Consider the following 16,772-nt stretch of genomic DNA (forward strand, 5'->3'; position numbering starts at 1 on the left):
CATTTCGCCGCTATAATCTGTGGCCACCGGCATCAGGGGCTTATCTAGAGCATTCTGTAATGCTGTAGATAAGCCCCCGATGTATCCTGAAAGATGAGAAAAAGAGGTTAGATTATACTCACCCAGGGGCGGTCCGGTCCGATGGGCGTCGTGGTCCAGGTCCGGTGCCTCCTATCTTCATACGATGAAATCCTCTTCCTTGCTTCTGTCGCGGCTCCTGCGCAGGCTTACTGATTTGCCCTGTTGAGGGGAGATCAAAGTATTGCAGTGCGCAGGCGCCGGGCCTCTCTGACCTTTCCCAGCGCCTGCGCACTGCAGTACTGTGCACTGCCCTCAACAGGGCAAATCAGTACAACTGCGCAGGAGCCGCGGTGCCCATCGGACCGGACCGCCCCTGGGTGAGCATAATCGAACTTGTTTTTTCTTTCAGGTTACATCGGGGGCTTAACACCTATATAGAAAAGAAATACGAAAAATATATTGTTCATAAGAAACAAAGAATACCAAACATAATATATCACCCAAAAGAAGTTTTCAAAGATAAAACCGAATAAAAATATATTAGCGTTTATTAAAGATACATGATTATACACAAGAATACCAAAAAACAAAATCTTTGGCTACAAGGAAATTGACATAAAAGAATCTTTATTAAAAAAAAATAGCATAAAAAATGATATCAAACCTACTGTATGTGTAACAGGTGGCAAAGAATGACAGACAGACCATAAACGTATACAAAGGAATCTTGCTGGTAAAATTCATATAAAAAAAAAATGTGGCACAAATAGCTACTCCATAAAAAAGCCAAAAAATGTGAAAAATTGCAATACCAAAAAAATAATATAATGAATAATAAATACCCAGTGGTAAATACAATCACAAAAAGTGCATCCAAAAAACTGATCAGAATCAATGTATTGAAATTAATATACAAATTATTAAGACAAATAAGTGAATACATGATAGTGAACAAATAAGACGGTATGTGCAAAAATTAGAATATAATAATTATTTTATTGTTAATTTAATAATAAATAAGTGTGTGATAAATATTACAATGCATTATAAATATACGTAAAAAATAAAAGTGATGTGTAATTAGTGTGTGAAAAAATATGTATAATTAAGTTGTATATGTGCAACCATAATATATGATAATAAATCCCATTCGATCACTTTTCCTACAGAAGAGGAATTGGCATTACAGGCACTAGAAGATCAGGTGACAGATTCCCTTTAAAATAGCCAAGATCGTTGATTTTCACTGGAAGGGGTACGGTCCTGAAGAGGGTATGTGGGTAGCAGCATCTGACGGCCATGCGGCCAGGCTCATCCGCTCTTTTATCACCCTGATAAACCATGTAACATGCTTCTAGTAACGGTACCCCCTCCACTGCGCTCCTTTCATATACTGTACAACACTCTGATCCCCTCGCTGCGCTCCCCTCCTATATTGAACGGTGTGCTGAACCCCTCACTGCGCTCTCCTCCTATACTGTGCGCCACGCAGACCCTCTCACTGCGCTCCTATACTGTACGCCATGCAGACCCTCACTGCGCTCACCTCCTATACTGTACGCCACAGACCCTCTCACTGCGCTCCTATACTGTTCACCACAGACCCTCACTGCGCTCACCTCCTATACTGTACGCCACAGACCCTCTCACTGCGCTCACCTATACTGTACACCACAGACCCTCACTGCGCTCACCTCTTATACTGTACGCCACAGACCCTCTCACTGCGCTCACCTCCTATACTGTACGCCACAGACCCTCTCACTGCGCTCTCCTCCTATACTGTGCGCCACGCAGACCCTCTCACTGCGCTCTCCTCCTATACTGTACGCCACAGACCCTCTCACTGCGCTCACCTCCTATACTGTACGCCACAGACCCTCTCACTGCGCTCACCTATACTGTATGCCACAGACCCTCTCACTGAACTCACCTATACTGTACGCCACAGACCCTCTCACTACACTCACCTATACTGTACGCCACAGACCCTCTCACTGCGCTCACCTCCTATACTGTACGCCACAGACCCTCTCACTGAACTCACCTATACTGTACGCCACAGACCTTCTCATTGTGCTCCTATACTGTACGCCACAGACCCTCACTGCGCTCCTATACTGTTCACCACAGACCCTCTCACTGCGCTCACCTCCTATACTGTACGCCACAGACCTTCTCACTGCGCTCACCTATACTGTACGCCACAGACCCTCTCACTGCGCTCCTATACTGTTCACCACAGACCCTCTCACTGCGCTCACCTCCTATACTGTACGCCACAGACCTTCTCACTGCGCTCACCTCCTATACTGTACGCCACAGACCCTCTCACTGCGCTCACCTCCTATACTGTACGCCACAGACCCTCACTGCGCTCCTATACTGTTCACCACAGACCCTCTCACTGCGCTCACCTCCTATACTGTACACCACAGACCCTCACTGCGCTCACCTCCTATACTGTACGCCACAGACCCTCTCACTGAACTCACCTATACTGTACGCCACAGACCCTCACTGCGCTCCTATACTGTACACCACAGACCCTCTCACTGCGCTCACCTCTTATACAGTACGCCACAGACCCTCTCACTGCGCTTCTATACTGTATGCCACAGACCCTCACTGCGCTCCTATACTGTACACCACAGACCCTCTCACTGCGCTCACCTCCTATACTGTACGCCACAGACCCTCTCACTGCGCTCCTATACTGTACGCCACAGACCCTCTCGCACTGCTATACTGTACGCCACAGACCCTCACTGCGCTCACCTATACTGCACGCCACAGACCCTCACTGTGCTCACCTATACAGTACGCCATAGACCCTCTCACTGCGCTCACCTCCTATACTGTACGCCACAGACCCTCTCGTGCTCCTATACTGTACGCCACAGACCCTCACTGCGCTCACCTCCTATACTGTGCGCCAGATCCTCTCACTGCGCTCCTATACTGTACGCCACTCTCTCACTGCGCTTACCCATACTGTACGCCACAGACCCTCTCACTGAACTCACCTATACTGTACGCCACAGACCCTCACTGCGCTCACCTCCTATACTGTACGCCATAGACCCTCTCACTGCGCTCACCTCCTATACTGTACGTAACAGACCCTCTCACTGCGCTCCTCCTATACTGTACGCCACAGACCCTCACTGTGCTCACCTATACTGTACGCCATAGACCCTCTCACTGCGCTCACCTCCTATACTGTACGCAACAGACCCTCTCGTGCTCCTATACTGTACGCCACAGACCCTCACTGCGCTCACCTCCTATACTGTACGCCAGATCCTCTCACTGCGCTCCTATACTGTACGCCAGACTCTCTCACTGCGCTCACCCATACTGTACGCCACAGACCCTCTCGCGCTGCTATACTGTACGCCACAGACCCTCTCACTGCGCTCACCTCCTATACTGTACGCCACAGACCCTCTCGCGCTGCTATACTGTACGCCACAGACCCTCTCACTGCGCTCACCTCCTATACTGTACGACAGACCCTCTCGCGCTGCTATACTGTTCGCCACAGACCCTCTCACTGCGCTCCTATACTGTACGCCACAGACCCTCACTGTGCTCACCTCCTATGCTGTACGCCAGACCCTCTCACTGTGCTCACCTCCTATGCTGTACGCCAGACCCTCTCACTGCGCTCACCTCCTATACTGTACGCCAGACCCTCTCACTGAACTCACCTATACTGTACGCCACAGACCCTCACTGCGCTCACCTCCTATACTGTACGCCACAGACCCTCACTGCGCTCACCTCCTATACTGTACGCCACAGACCCTCTCACTGCGCTCACCTATACTGTATGCCACAGACCCTCTCACTGAACTCACCTATACTGTACGCCACAGACCCTCTCACTGCGCTCACCTCCTATACTGTACGCCACAGACCCTCTCACTGCTGAACTCACCTATACTGTACGCCACAGACCTTCTCATTGCGCTCCTATACTGTACGCCAGACCCTCACTGCGCTCCTATACTGTTCACCACAGACCCTCTCACTGCGCTCACCTCCTATACTGTACACCACAGACCCTCTCACTGTGCTCACCTATACTGTACGCCAGACCCTCACTGTGCTCACCTCCTATGCTGTACGCCACAGACCCTATCACTGTGCCCACCTCCTATGCTGTACGCCACAGACCCTCTCACTGCACTCACCTCTTATACTGTACCCCAGACCCTCTCACTGAACTCACCTATACTGTACGCCACAGACCCTCACTGCACTCACCTCCTATACTGTACGCCATAGACCCTCTCAGTGTGCTCACCTCCTATGCTGTACGCCACAGACCCTCTCACTGCGCTCACCTCCTATACTGTACGCCAGACCCTCACTGTGCTCACCTCCTATACTGTATGCCACAGACCCTCTCACTGCGCTCACCTATACTGTACGCCACAGACCCTCACTGTGCTCACCTATACTGTACGCCACAGATCCTCACTGTGCTCACCTATACTGTACGCCACAGACCCTCTCACTGCGCTCACCTATACTGTATGCCACAGACCCTCACTGCGCTCACCTATACTGTACGCCACGGACCCTCTCGCGCTCCTATACTGTACGCCACAGACCCTCTCACTGCGCTCACCTCCTATACTGTATGCCACAGACCCTCTCGCGCTCCTATACTGTACGCCACAGACCCTCTCACTGCGCTCACCTCCTATACTGTACGCTACAGACCCTCTCACCTATACTGTACACCACAGACCCTCTCACTGTGCTCACCTCCTATACTGTACGCCAGACCCTCATTGTGCTCATCTCCTATACTGTACGCCAGACCCTCTCACTGCACTCCTATACTGTACGCCACAGACCCTCACTGCGCTCACCTCCTATACTGTACGCCACAGATCCTCTCACTGCGCTCACCACCTATACTGTACGCCACAGACCCTCACTGCGCTCACCTCCTATACTGTACGCCACAGATCCTCTCACTGCGCTCACCACCTATACTGTACGCCACAGACCCTCACTGCGCTCTCCTCCTATGCTGTATGCCACAGACCCTCTCACTGTGCTCACCTATACTGTACGCCAGACCCTCACTGTGCTCTCCTATGCTGTACGCCACAGACCCTCTCACTGTGCCCACCTGCTATGCTGTACGCCACAGACCCTCTCACTGCACTCACCTCCTATACTGTACGCCACAGACCCTCTCACTACGCTCACCTCCTATACTGTACGCCACAGACCCTCACTGTGCTCACCTATACTGTACGCCACAGACCCTCACTGCGCTCACCTAAACTGTATGCCACAGACCCTCACTGCGCTCACCTATACTGTACGCCAGACCCTCACTGCGCTCCTCCTATACTGTATGCCAGACCCTCTCGCGCTCCTATACTGTACGCTACAGACCCTCTCACCTATACTGTACACCACAGACCCTCTCACTGTGCTCCTATACTGTACGCCAGACCCTCATTGTGCTCATCTCCTATACTGTACGCCAGACCCTCTCACTGCGCTCCTATACTGTACGCCACAGATCCTCACTGCGCTCTCCTCCTATACTGTACGCCACAGACCCTCTCACTGTGCTCACCTATGCTGTACGCCAGACCCTCTCACTGTGCTCTCCTCCTATACTGTACGCCACAGACCCTCACTGTGCTCACCTTCTATACTGTACGCCACAGACCCTCACTGTGCTCACCTCCTATACTGTACGCCAGACTCTCTCACTGCGCTTACCCATACTGTACGCCACAGACCCTCTCACTGAACTCACCTATACTGTACGCCACAGACCCTCTCACTGCGCTCCTATACTGTACGCCAGACTCTCTCACTGTGCTCACCCATACTGTACGCCACAGACCCTCTCGCGCTGCTATACTGTACGCCACAGACCCTCTCACTGCGCTCACCTCCTATACTGTACGCCAGACCCTCTCGCGCTGCTATACAGTACACCACAGACCCTCACTGCGCTCACCCCTATACTGTACGCCACAGACCCTCTCGCGCTGCTATACTGTTCGCCACAGACCCTCTCACTGCGCTCCTATACTGTACGCCACAGACCCTCACTGTGCTCACCTATACTGTATGCCACAGACCCTCTCACTGCACTCTCCTCCTATGCTGTACGCCACAGACCCTCTCACTGCACTCTCCTCCTATGCTGTACGCCACAGACCCTCTCAGTGCTCACCTATACTGTACGCCAGACCCTCACTGTGCTCACCTCCTATACTGTACGCCACAGACCCTCTCACTGCTCTCACCTCTTATACTGTACCCCAGACCCTCTCACTGAACTCACCTATACTGTACGCCACAGACCCTCACTGCGCTCACCTCCTATACTGTACGCCACAGACCCTCTCACTGTGCTCACCTCCTATGCTGTACGCCACAGACCCTCTCACTGTGCTCACCTCCTATGCTGTACGCCACAGACCCTCTCACTGTGCTCACCTCCTATACTGTATGCCACAGACCCTCTCGCGCTCCTATACTGTACGCCACAGACCCTCTCACTGCGCTCACCTCCTATACTGTACGCTACAGACCCTCTCACCTATACTGTACACCACAGACCCTCTCACGCTGCTATACTGTACGCCACAGACCCTCTCACTGTGCTCACCTCCTATACTGTACGCCAGACCCTCATTGTGCTCATCTCCTATACTGTACGCCAGACCCTCTCACTGCGCTCCTATACTGTACGCCAGACCCTCACTGCGCTCACCTCCTATACTGTACGCCACAGACCCTCTCACTGCGCTCACCACCTATACTGTACGCCAGACCCTCTCACTGTGCTCACCTATACTGTACGCCAGACCCTCACTGTGCTCTCCTCCTATACTGTACGCCAGACCCTCTCACTGCGCTCACCTCCTATACTGTACGCCACAGACCCTCTCACTGCGCTCACCTCCTATACTGTACGCCACACTCACTGCTCTCACCTCTTATACTTTACCCCAGACCCTCTCACTGTGCTCACCTATACTGTACACCACAGACCCTCTCACTGTGCTCACCTCCTATACTGTACGCCACAGACCCTCTCACTGCGCTCACCTATACTGTACGCCACAGACCCTCACTGCGCTCACCTATACTGTACGCCAGACCCTCTCACACTGCTACACTGTACGCCACAGACCCTCACTGCGCTCACCTATACTGTACGCCACGGACCCTCTCACTGTGCTCCTATACTGTACGCCAGACCCTCATTGTGCTCATCTCCTATACTGTACGCCAGACCCTCTCACTGCGCTCACCTATACTGTACGCCAGACCCTCATTGTGCTCACCTCCTATACTGTATGCCAGACCCTCACTGCGCTCACCTATACTGTACGCCACAGACCCTCACTGCGCTCCTCCTATACTGTACGCCAGACCCTCACTGCGTTCCTATACTGTTCACCAGACCCTCTCACTGCGCTCACCTCCTATACTGTACGCCACAGACCCTCACTGCGCTCACCTATACTGTATGCCACAGACACTCTCGCGCTCCTATACTGTACGCCACAGACCCTCTCACTGCGCTCACCTCCTATACTGTACGCCACAGACCCTCACTGCGCTCACCTCCTATACTGTACGCCAGTCCCTCACTGCGCTCACCTCCTATACTGTACGCCACAGACCCTCACTGCGCTCACCTCCTATACTGTACGCCAGTCCCTCACTGCGCTCACCTCCTATACTGTACACCACAGACCCTCTCACTGCGCTCACCTCCTATACTGTACGCCAGTCCCTCACTGCGCTCACCTCCTATACTGTACGCCAGACCCTCACTGCGCTCACCTCCTATACTGTACGCCACAGACCCTCACTGCGCTCACCTATACTGTATGCCACAGACCCTCTCACGCTCCTATACTGTACGCCAGACCCTCTCACTGCGCTCACCTCCTATACTGTACGCCAGTCCCTCACTGCGCTCACCTCCTATACTGTACGCCACAGACCCTCACTGCGCTCCTATACTGTTCACCACAGACCCTCTCACTGCGCTCACCTCCTATACTGTACACCACAGACCCTCACTGCGCTCACCTCCTATACTGTACGCCACAGACCCTCACTGCGCTCACCTCCTATACTGTACGCCACAGACCCTCACTGCGCTCACCTCCTATACTGTATGCCAGACCCTCACTGTGCTCACCTATACTGTATGCCACAGACCCTCTCGCGCTCCTATACTGTACGCCACAGACCCTCTCACTGTGCTCACCTATACTGTACGCCAGACCCTCACTGTGCCCACCTCCTATGCTGTACGCCACAGACCCTCTTACTACTGCGTAACTATTATACTGGACTCCACGCTGAACTTCTCACTGCTCTAACCTATACTAGACACCGCTTTGACTCCATCGCTGCGCTCCCCTCCTATATTGGACGCTGTGCTGAACCCCTCACTACGCTCTCCTCCTATAATGGATGCGGCTCTGACGCTGTGCTACCTAACCATAATGGGCCATGCAATGGTCCTCTCCTACTGCTGCTTCAACACTGGCTGCCATAACGGCCCCCTCGCTGTGCTCTCCCCAATGTAAAATGCTTAACTGTACCCCCTCCTTTACTGGACATTGTTGACCCCCTCGCTGCCCTCCCCTACTGTACCAGAAGCCACGGACCCCCTTACTTTGCACCCCTCCTGTATTGGACGCTGCTCTGACCCCATCGCTGCACTCCCCTCCTATATTGGACACTGTGCTGAACCCCTCGCTACGCTCCCCTCCTATAATGGATGCCACCGACTGATCCCCTCACTGCACTCCCCCTGCTATATTGGACGCTGTGCAGACCCTCTCACTGCTCCCCCCTTCTATTCTGGATGCTGTGCAGACCCTCTCACTACTGCACTACCCTACCCTATGATATTTGACTCCACGCTGACCTTCTCACTGTGCTCCCCTTCTATACTGGATGCCGCGCTGACCCCTCGCTATGCTCCCCTCCTATAATGGACGCCGCTCCCCATCCATAATGGCCGATGCAATGGTCCTCTCGTACTGCTGCTCCAGTACTGGCCGTGGTGAAGGCCCCCGCGTCATGTTGCCCGTACTGGCCCCCTCGCTGCGCTCTCACCCATGTAAAATGCTTCTAGGAACAGTACCCCCTCCACTGCGCCCCCTGTGGTTCAGCAGCGCTCCGGCCAGCATCTGCCGTTACTGCCCCCTTTCTTGGTGGTGGGGTAAAAGCTCCCATCGAACGCTCTTGCCCAGTTATCTGGGGGGCAGGTCATGTGACGTGGGGGCTGCAGAATCGGCACAGTCATCGTTTACAGAGATTTTATTATTAATATTAAACAACTCAAAACAAAACAGGAAACCTAGAAAGACGTCGGAATATGATACATTGTGACGCCACCGCCCCTCACTGCAGGTTGTGGATCATCTCCTCCTTGGCAATCAGGTGGGTGGTCTTGTTTACCAGCGCCATCAGCGAGTTCAGCTTCTGGGACCAGTCGTTCAGGAGGTCGTTGGGGTCCTTGGGCCTCTGGAAGTTGATGATGCCGGCCAGGCGGTCCACCTTGGCGTAGATGGTTTTATTCACAACCAACGTGGAGAGGAATTCCTCCGATTCCTGGAGAGGAGAGAGCAAGAACGTGGAGGGGAGGCACCTCGGGGGTTAAACAGACCAGCCAGTCGGGTGGGTGCGCACGCTGCAGGCGATCACTTACATCCACAGACAGGTCCAGCATCTGCGCCATCCTCTTCATCGTGATCCGCGTGTAATACTTCGCCATAATCCGAATATTCTGTTGGAAAGCAAACGTGGCGGTGAGAGGTGGCAGCGGAGGACCCCCGACCCTCCCGGACCCCAGAAGCAGATGGCGCTTACGTGCTCCACCACGCGGTTCTTCAGGTCCTTCCAGTGCTTCTCCCCCTGCTCCGAGTAACTGAAGACGTCCGTGGCCACGCTGTCCAGGGAGCCTTCCCGCAGCTCCTTCCCATACTCCTCCACCAGCGCGGACCACCGCATCAGCTCCATGGTGGTGAAGAGCTTGAGCAGATCCCTGCCGGAGAGAGGGTTACATGGGACTGCAGCTACTCCAGTGTGAGAACCGAGACACTGTGCTGTTCCATGGGACTGGAAGTGACTGCTACATTACCACTGTCAGCCAGGGTCTCGCATGGGACTGCTGGTCACTTACTTGTACTTGGGGATTTCCTCCAGCTTCTTGTCGCCACTTATCCTGTGCACCAGGTCGGACTGCTCGTTGTCGTAGGGGGAGAGGATGACGTAGAGGACGACGCTCTTCAGAGCCTGCAGGAGAGGTGGGCACGGTCATGTGACTGCTGCGGTGGGTGCGCACTGCGGGGAGGACGAGCACTGCAGAGACTGAGGGCACAACTCACCTGCTGCCACTTCTCGCTCTCCGCCTGGATGCACGGCGTGTCGTAAATGGCGCGGTAGTGCTTACAGATAGAGAGGTAGGAGCCCTCGTGTTGGTCCACCTGGATCATCAGGTTGTAGTATTTCAGCTTCAGCTGCTGCAGAAGAGAGCGAAGAACCGGGGATAACGGAGGCAGAGGAACAGTGAGTGCAGCTCTGGAGGATTAGTAACAATGTATCTACACAGTGACGGCACCAGCAGAATAGTGAGTGCAGCTCTGGAGTATAATACAGGATGTAACTCAGGATCAGTAATGTAATGTCTGTACACAGTGACTGCACCAGCAGAATAGTGAGAGCAGCTCTGGAGTATAATACAGGATGTAACTCAGGATCAGTAATGTAATGTCTGTACACAGTGACTGCACCAGCAGAATAGTGAGTGCAGCTCTGGGGTATAATACAGGAGGTAACTCAGGATCAGTAATGTAATGTATGTACACAGTGACTGCACCAGCAGAATAGTGAGTGCAGCTCTGGAGTATAATACAAGATGTAACTCAGGATCAGTAATGTAATGTATGTACACAGTGACTGCACCAGCAGAATAGTGAGTGCAGCTCTGGGGTATAATACAGGATGTAACTCAGGATCAGTAATGTATGTACACAGTGACTGCAGAATAGTGAGTGCAGCTCTGGGGTATAGTACAAGATCAGTGTTTATTGGGGTCTCCGCCCTTGTCTTTCGTGGTGTCCTTACTTCGCTGTTCTCGTCCTGGAAGAACTTGGTGTTGATCTTCTTGCTGATGATCTGGGTGCGGATATAATCCTTCACGGCCAGGCACAGGCGCATCTGCTCCAGGATGAACTCCACCTTCTCCTTCTTCTCCATGGATCCATAGGTCTCCACCTAGAACCAGAGAGGACATTACAGGACTATGTGACCAGATCCTGCACACGGGGGTCTTTACACGACAGATTAGCGGCTGCCTGTGAGTCTGTCGCTGCCGAGGCTGGAGACATTGTGCTGTCACTGCACTGACCGGCCGCTCTGGCACCACATGACTGTCCCATGACCATGAATACGGCGGGTCCTCACCTGGAGCTCCTGCAGGATGGATGCCGCCTCCGTCACGTCTCCGCTCTGCTCCTTGATGGCGGCCAAGGTCTTGGTGAGACGAGCCCGTTCTATCTCCACATAGATCTGTATGGGAAGAGTGGTCAGCGCGGCCATCACTGCGGTCACAACCTCTCTGCACGCTGTCAGGGAAAGTCTCATCGGCTCACCTTCCCCTCGGTGACTGTCCGCAGCGTGTCGATTAACCGCAGCTTGAGGGGAAGCTCCGCCATCTCCTCCACGTACTTACAGCACTGCTGCACCATCTTGGCCACGGCCTGGGGAGAAACGTCCCAGAGATGGATCATATGGTAACAGGACCCCCATACCCAGAGTGGAGGACCCCAATATCTGTAGGGGCCACAGTAAAGGGGGGTTCCGGATGTAGGACCCCAACATGAAACACTTATGTACCAGCACATCAATCTGAACAAAAAAAAATCCCCCCCCCCCCAAGAGGTCAGAGGTCACAGTAAGGGGGCGGCACCTGCTTCAGCTGGCTCCTCCTCTTTGACAGCAGCATGATGTTCTCGTTCAGCAGGTCCCAGTCTTTGGCTTCGTAGCACATCTTCACCACGGCCACCAGGATACGAGACGTGGACACCATGTCAGACGCCTGCAAGACAAGAAGGCACCGTGATACGAGGTGGTGTCCGGCAGTGCACCCCCCCCCCGGGGCCAGGTGTCCGGCAGTGACCCCCCCCCCCCGGGGCCAGGTGTCCGGCAGTGGCCCCTCCCGCCGGGGCCAGGTGTCCGGCAGTGGCCCCTCCCGCCGGGGCCAGGTGTCCGGCAGTGGCCCCTCCCGCCGGGGCCAGGTGTCCGGCAGTGGCCCCTCCCGCCGGGGCCAGGTGTCCGGCAGTGGCCCCTCCCGCCGGGGCCAGGTGTCCGGCAGTGGCCCCTCCCGCCGGGGCCAGGTGTCCGGCAGTGGCCCCTCCCGCCGGGGCCAGGTGTCCGGCAGTGGCCCCTCCCGCCGGGGCCAGGTGTCCGGCAGTGGCCCCTCCCGCCGGGGCCAGGTGTCCGGCAGTGGCCCCTCCCGCCGGGGCCAGGTGTCCGGCAGTGGCCCCTCCCGCCGGGGCCAGGTGTCCGGCAGTGGCCCCTCCCGCCGGGGCCAGGTGTCCGGCAGTGGCCCCTCCCGCCGGGGCCAGGTGTCCGGCAGTGGCCCCTCCCGCCGGGGCCAGGTGTCCGGCAGTGGCCCCTCCCGCCGGGGCCAGGTGTCCGGCAGTGGCCCCTCCCGCCGGGGCCAGGTGTCCGGCAGTGGCCCCTCCCGCCGGGGCCAGGTGTCCGGCAGTGGCCCCTCCCGCCGGGGCCAGGTGTCCGGCAGTGGCCCCTCCCGCCGGGGCCAGGTGTCCGGCAGTGGCCCCTCCCGCCGGGGCCAGGTGTCCGGCAGTGGCCCCTCCCGCCGGGGCCAGGTGTCCGGCAGTGGCCCCTCCCGCCGGGGCCAGGTGTCCGGCAGTGGCCCCTCCCGCCGGGGCCAGGTGTCCGGCAGTGGCCCCTCCCGCCGGGGCCAGGTGTCCGGCAGTGGCCCCTCCCGCCGGGGCCAGGTGTCCGGCAGTGGCCCCTCCCGCCGGGGCCAGGTGTCCGGCAGTGGCCCCTCCCGCCGGGCCAGGTGTCCGGCAGTGGCCCCTCCCGCCGGGCCAGGTGTCCGGCAGTGGCCCCTCCCGCCGGGCCAGGTGTCCGGCAGTGGCCCCTCCCGCCGGGCCAGGTGTCCGGCAGTGGCCCCTCCCGCCGGGCCAGGTGTCCGGCAGTGGCCCCTCCCGCCGGGCCAGGTGTCCGGCAGTGGCCCCTCCCGCCGGGCCAGGTGTCCGGCAGTGGCCCCTCCCGCCAGGCTAGGTGTCCAGCAGTGGCCCCTCCCGCCAGGCCAGGTGTCCAGCAGTGGCCCCTCCCCCCAGGCCAGGTGTCCAGCAGTGGCCCCTCCCCCCAGGCCAGGTGTCCAGCAGTGGCCCCTCCCCGTACACACCGTACGGGTCTGCTTCTCCAGGGACAGCAGGGTCTCTATCACTTCCTGTAGTTTTCCCTCCTGAAACAAAAGAAAAGATTATTATTAAAAGGAGAACTTAATAAAATGTCACATGACCACTAGGAGCAGAACGGAGGAGATGTGATGACATGACCCTGGACATCTACTAGAAAGAATCAATTAAAGAGGACGTCCAGAACTTCTCCCCCAAAATCAGATGAGTGAGGGTCCAGCACCCCCCTCCACAGATCAGCGGGGGCCGGTTAGAGCTGGAGCAGCGCGGACTCTGGACACTGCTGCCGGAAAACTGATGACGCCCCGAGGTGGCACGTCTGACCACAGATCTCTGCTGTAAGCAAAGGGGAACGTTCCAGGTTTATCAACCAAATGCTGAAACTCCCATGAACCCCCCCCCCCCTCCTGGGGCCCCGTCCTCTTGTGCCCCCCGCCACCATCCTGGGGCCAGGTCCTCTTGTGCCCCCCGCCACCATCCTGGGGCCCCGTCCTCTTGTGCCCCCCGCCACCATCCTGGGGCCCCGTCCTCTTGTGCCCCCCGCCACCATCCTGGGGCCCCGTCCTCTTGTGCCCCCCGCCACCATCCTGGGGCCCCGTCCTCTTGTGCCCCCCGCCACCATCCTGGGGCCCCGTCCTCTTGTGCCCCCCGCCACCATCCTGGGGCCCCGTCCTCTTGTGCCCCCAGCCACCATCCTGGGGCCCCGTCCTCTTGTGCCCCCAGCCACCATCCTGGGGCCCCGTCCTCTTGTGCCCCCAGCCACCATCCTGGGGCCCCGTCCTCTTGTGCCCCCAGCCACCATCCTGGGGCCCCGTCCTCTTGTGCCCCCAGCCACCATCCTGGGGGCCCGTCCTCTTGTGCCCCCAGCCACCATCCTGGGGCCCCGTCCTCTTGTGCCCCCAGCCACCATCCTGGGGCCCCGTCCTCTTGTGCCCCCAGCCACCATCCTGGGGCCCCGTCCTCTTGTGCCCCCAGCCACCATCCTGGGGCCCCGTCCTCTTGTGCCCCCAGCCACCATCCTGGGGCCCCGTCCTCTTGTGCCCCCAGCCACCATCCTGGGGCCCCGTCCTCTTGTGCCCCCAGCCACCATCCTGGGGCCCCGTCCTCTTGTGCCCCCAGCCACCATCCTGGGGCCCCGTCCTCTTGTGCCCCCAGCCACCATCCTGGGGCCCCGTCCTCTTGTGCACCCATCCCAGTGTGACTAATCTTCTCACTTTACTGGTGAAGACGGCAGCTCATAACCGCCCACCCCGATCTCCATGACCCCTTCTCCCAGGTAAATTGCCTTTTCTCCTCCTCTAACCCCAAAGTCTGTGGCCCCTTATCTACCCCTCCAGTCTGTGCCCCCCTCCTCATTGACACCCCCATTCTGTTAACCCTTCTCTTCCTCTACCCCATCCCCCAGCTTGCGGCCACTTCTCATCTACCCCCTAGTGACTAGTCTGAGGCCCCTTGTCCACTGGTGTCTATTTTCTGGCCCCTCCTTCCCACGGCCTCTGCCCCCCTATTCTCTCTGTGGCCCCTGCTAACCTCAGTGGTCTCTGCGGACCCTTCCCTCTCCCCCGGTCTCTGCGGACCCTTCCCTCTCCCCCGGTCTCTGCGGACCCTTCCCTCTCCCCCGGTCTCTGCGGTCCCTTCCCTCTCCCCCGGTCTCTGCGGTCCCTTCCCCCTCCCCCGGTCTCTGCGGACCCTTCCCTCTCCCCCGGTCTCTGCGGACCCTTCCCTCTCCCCCGGTCTCTGCGGACCCTTCCCTCTCCCCCGGTCTCTGCGGTCCCTTCCCTCTCCCCCGGTCTCTGCGGTCCCTTCCCTCTCCCCCGGTCTCTGCGGTCCCTTCCCTCTCCCCCGGTCTCTGCGGTCCCTTCCCTCTCCCCCGGTCTCTGCGGTCCCTTCCCCCTCCCCCGGTCTCTGCGGACTCTTCCCTCTCCCCTGGTCTCGGCTGACCCTTCCTTCTCCCCCGCTCTCTGCGGACCCTTCCCTCTCCCCCGGTCTCTGCGGACCCTTCCCTCTCCCCCGGTCTCTGCGGACCCTTCCTTCTCCCCCGGTCTCTGCGGACCCTTCCCTCTCCCCCGGTCTCTGCGGACCCTTCCCTCTCCCCCGGTCTCTGCGGACCCTTCCCTCTCCCCTGGTCTCTGCGGACCCTTCCCTCTCCCCCGGTCTCTGCGGACCCTTCCCTCTCCCCCGGTCTCTGCGGACCCTTCCCTCTCCCCCGGTCTCTGCGGACCCTTCCTTCTCCCCCGGTCTCTGCGGACCCTTCCTTCTCCCCCGGTCTCCGCGGACCCTTCCCTCTCCCCCGGTCTCTGCGGACCCTTCCTTTTCCCCCGGTCTCTGCCGTCCCTTCCCTCTCCCCCGGTCTCTGCGGTCCCTTCCTTCTCCCCCGGTCTCTGGGGACCCTTCCCTCTCCCCCGGTCTCTGCGGTCCCTTCCTTCTCCCCCGGTCTCTGGGGACCCTTCCTTCTCCCTCGGACCCTACATCCTCCCTGGAGCCGCAGCCTCCGGCCTCCTCATCCCCGGGCCGGCGTGACTCAGCCGCTGCTCCCCTCTCACCGCAGCCAGCTTCTCGCACTCCGGCAGCCGCTGGTCCACCGTGGCGCTGTAGTCCACCTCCATCTTCACGATGCGGCCATCGGAGCGCTCCGTATCCTCAGACATGGTGACTCCGGGCGGACACCGAGCCGGAGCCTGACAGCAGCACGGGAGAGTCGGGCAGAGGCTGGAGCAGGCACCGCCGGGACACCACCAGCAGTCAGGACCCCGATGACAATGGAGAAGAATGGAGTCAGGCGATCGCTACGGACAGCCCAATGACGTCACGACGTTACGTCCCAGGACCTGCTCCGTCTTTTTTCCTTCATTCAGCTTTATTTAAACGAATACAAAATAACAAAATGAATTTGTAGGTGAAAGAAAGATAATTGTGACCATTTTGCACAGCTGCCCTCTCACACTGTGCTGCCAGTGAACATTTCATGCGGAGAAAGATGACACCAAACAAACTGATGGAAAAGTTACAGACTCAAGTAGCGCATGAACTTTGTATTTTTATGCCCTAAAATCAGACAGTTATGTCACACAAAATACCTAATAAGTAACTTTTCCCACATGTCTACTTTACAGCAGCACAATTTTGGAAACATAATTTTTTTTGTTAGGGAGTTATAAGGGTTAAAAGTTGACCAACAATTTCTCATTTTTACACCATTTTTTTAGGGACCACATCTCATTTGAAGTCATTTTGAAGGTTCTATATGATAGAAATACCCAAGTGTGACAC

The 16,772-nt window shown here is 57.1% G+C and overlaps 1 protein-coding gene across 1 annotated transcript; it reads right to left on the reverse strand.

The window, feature by feature from the left end:
- Positions 1-9,351: 9,351 nt before the first annotated feature.
- On the reverse strand, positions 9,352-16,337 carry PSMD12 (proteasome 26S subunit, non-ATPase 12). The gene is made up of 11 exons (XM_077254696.1): positions 16,046-16,337; positions 13,490-13,549; positions 12,020-12,148; positions 11,703-11,810; positions 11,515-11,619; positions 11,176-11,325; positions 10,437-10,571; positions 10,232-10,344; positions 9,919-10,093; positions 9,758-9,835; positions 9,352-9,660 (listed from the first exon to the last, which is right to left on the reverse strand). The coding sequence occupies exons 1-11, from the start codon at positions 16,148-16,150 to the stop codon at positions 9,451-9,453; spliced, it is 1,368 nt and encodes a 455-aa protein (XP_077110811.1). The 5' UTR covers positions 16,151-16,337; the 3' UTR covers positions 9,352-9,450.
- Between the last annotated feature and the right edge of the window lie 435 nt (positions 16,338-16,772).

The sequence above is a fragment of the Ranitomeya variabilis genome, chromosome 4 (assembly GCF_051348905.1).
Source record: "Ranitomeya variabilis isolate aRanVar5 chromosome 4, aRanVar5.hap1, whole genome shotgun sequence".
Taxonomy (NCBI): Eukaryota; Metazoa; Chordata; class Amphibia; order Anura; family Dendrobatidae; genus Ranitomeya; species Ranitomeya variabilis.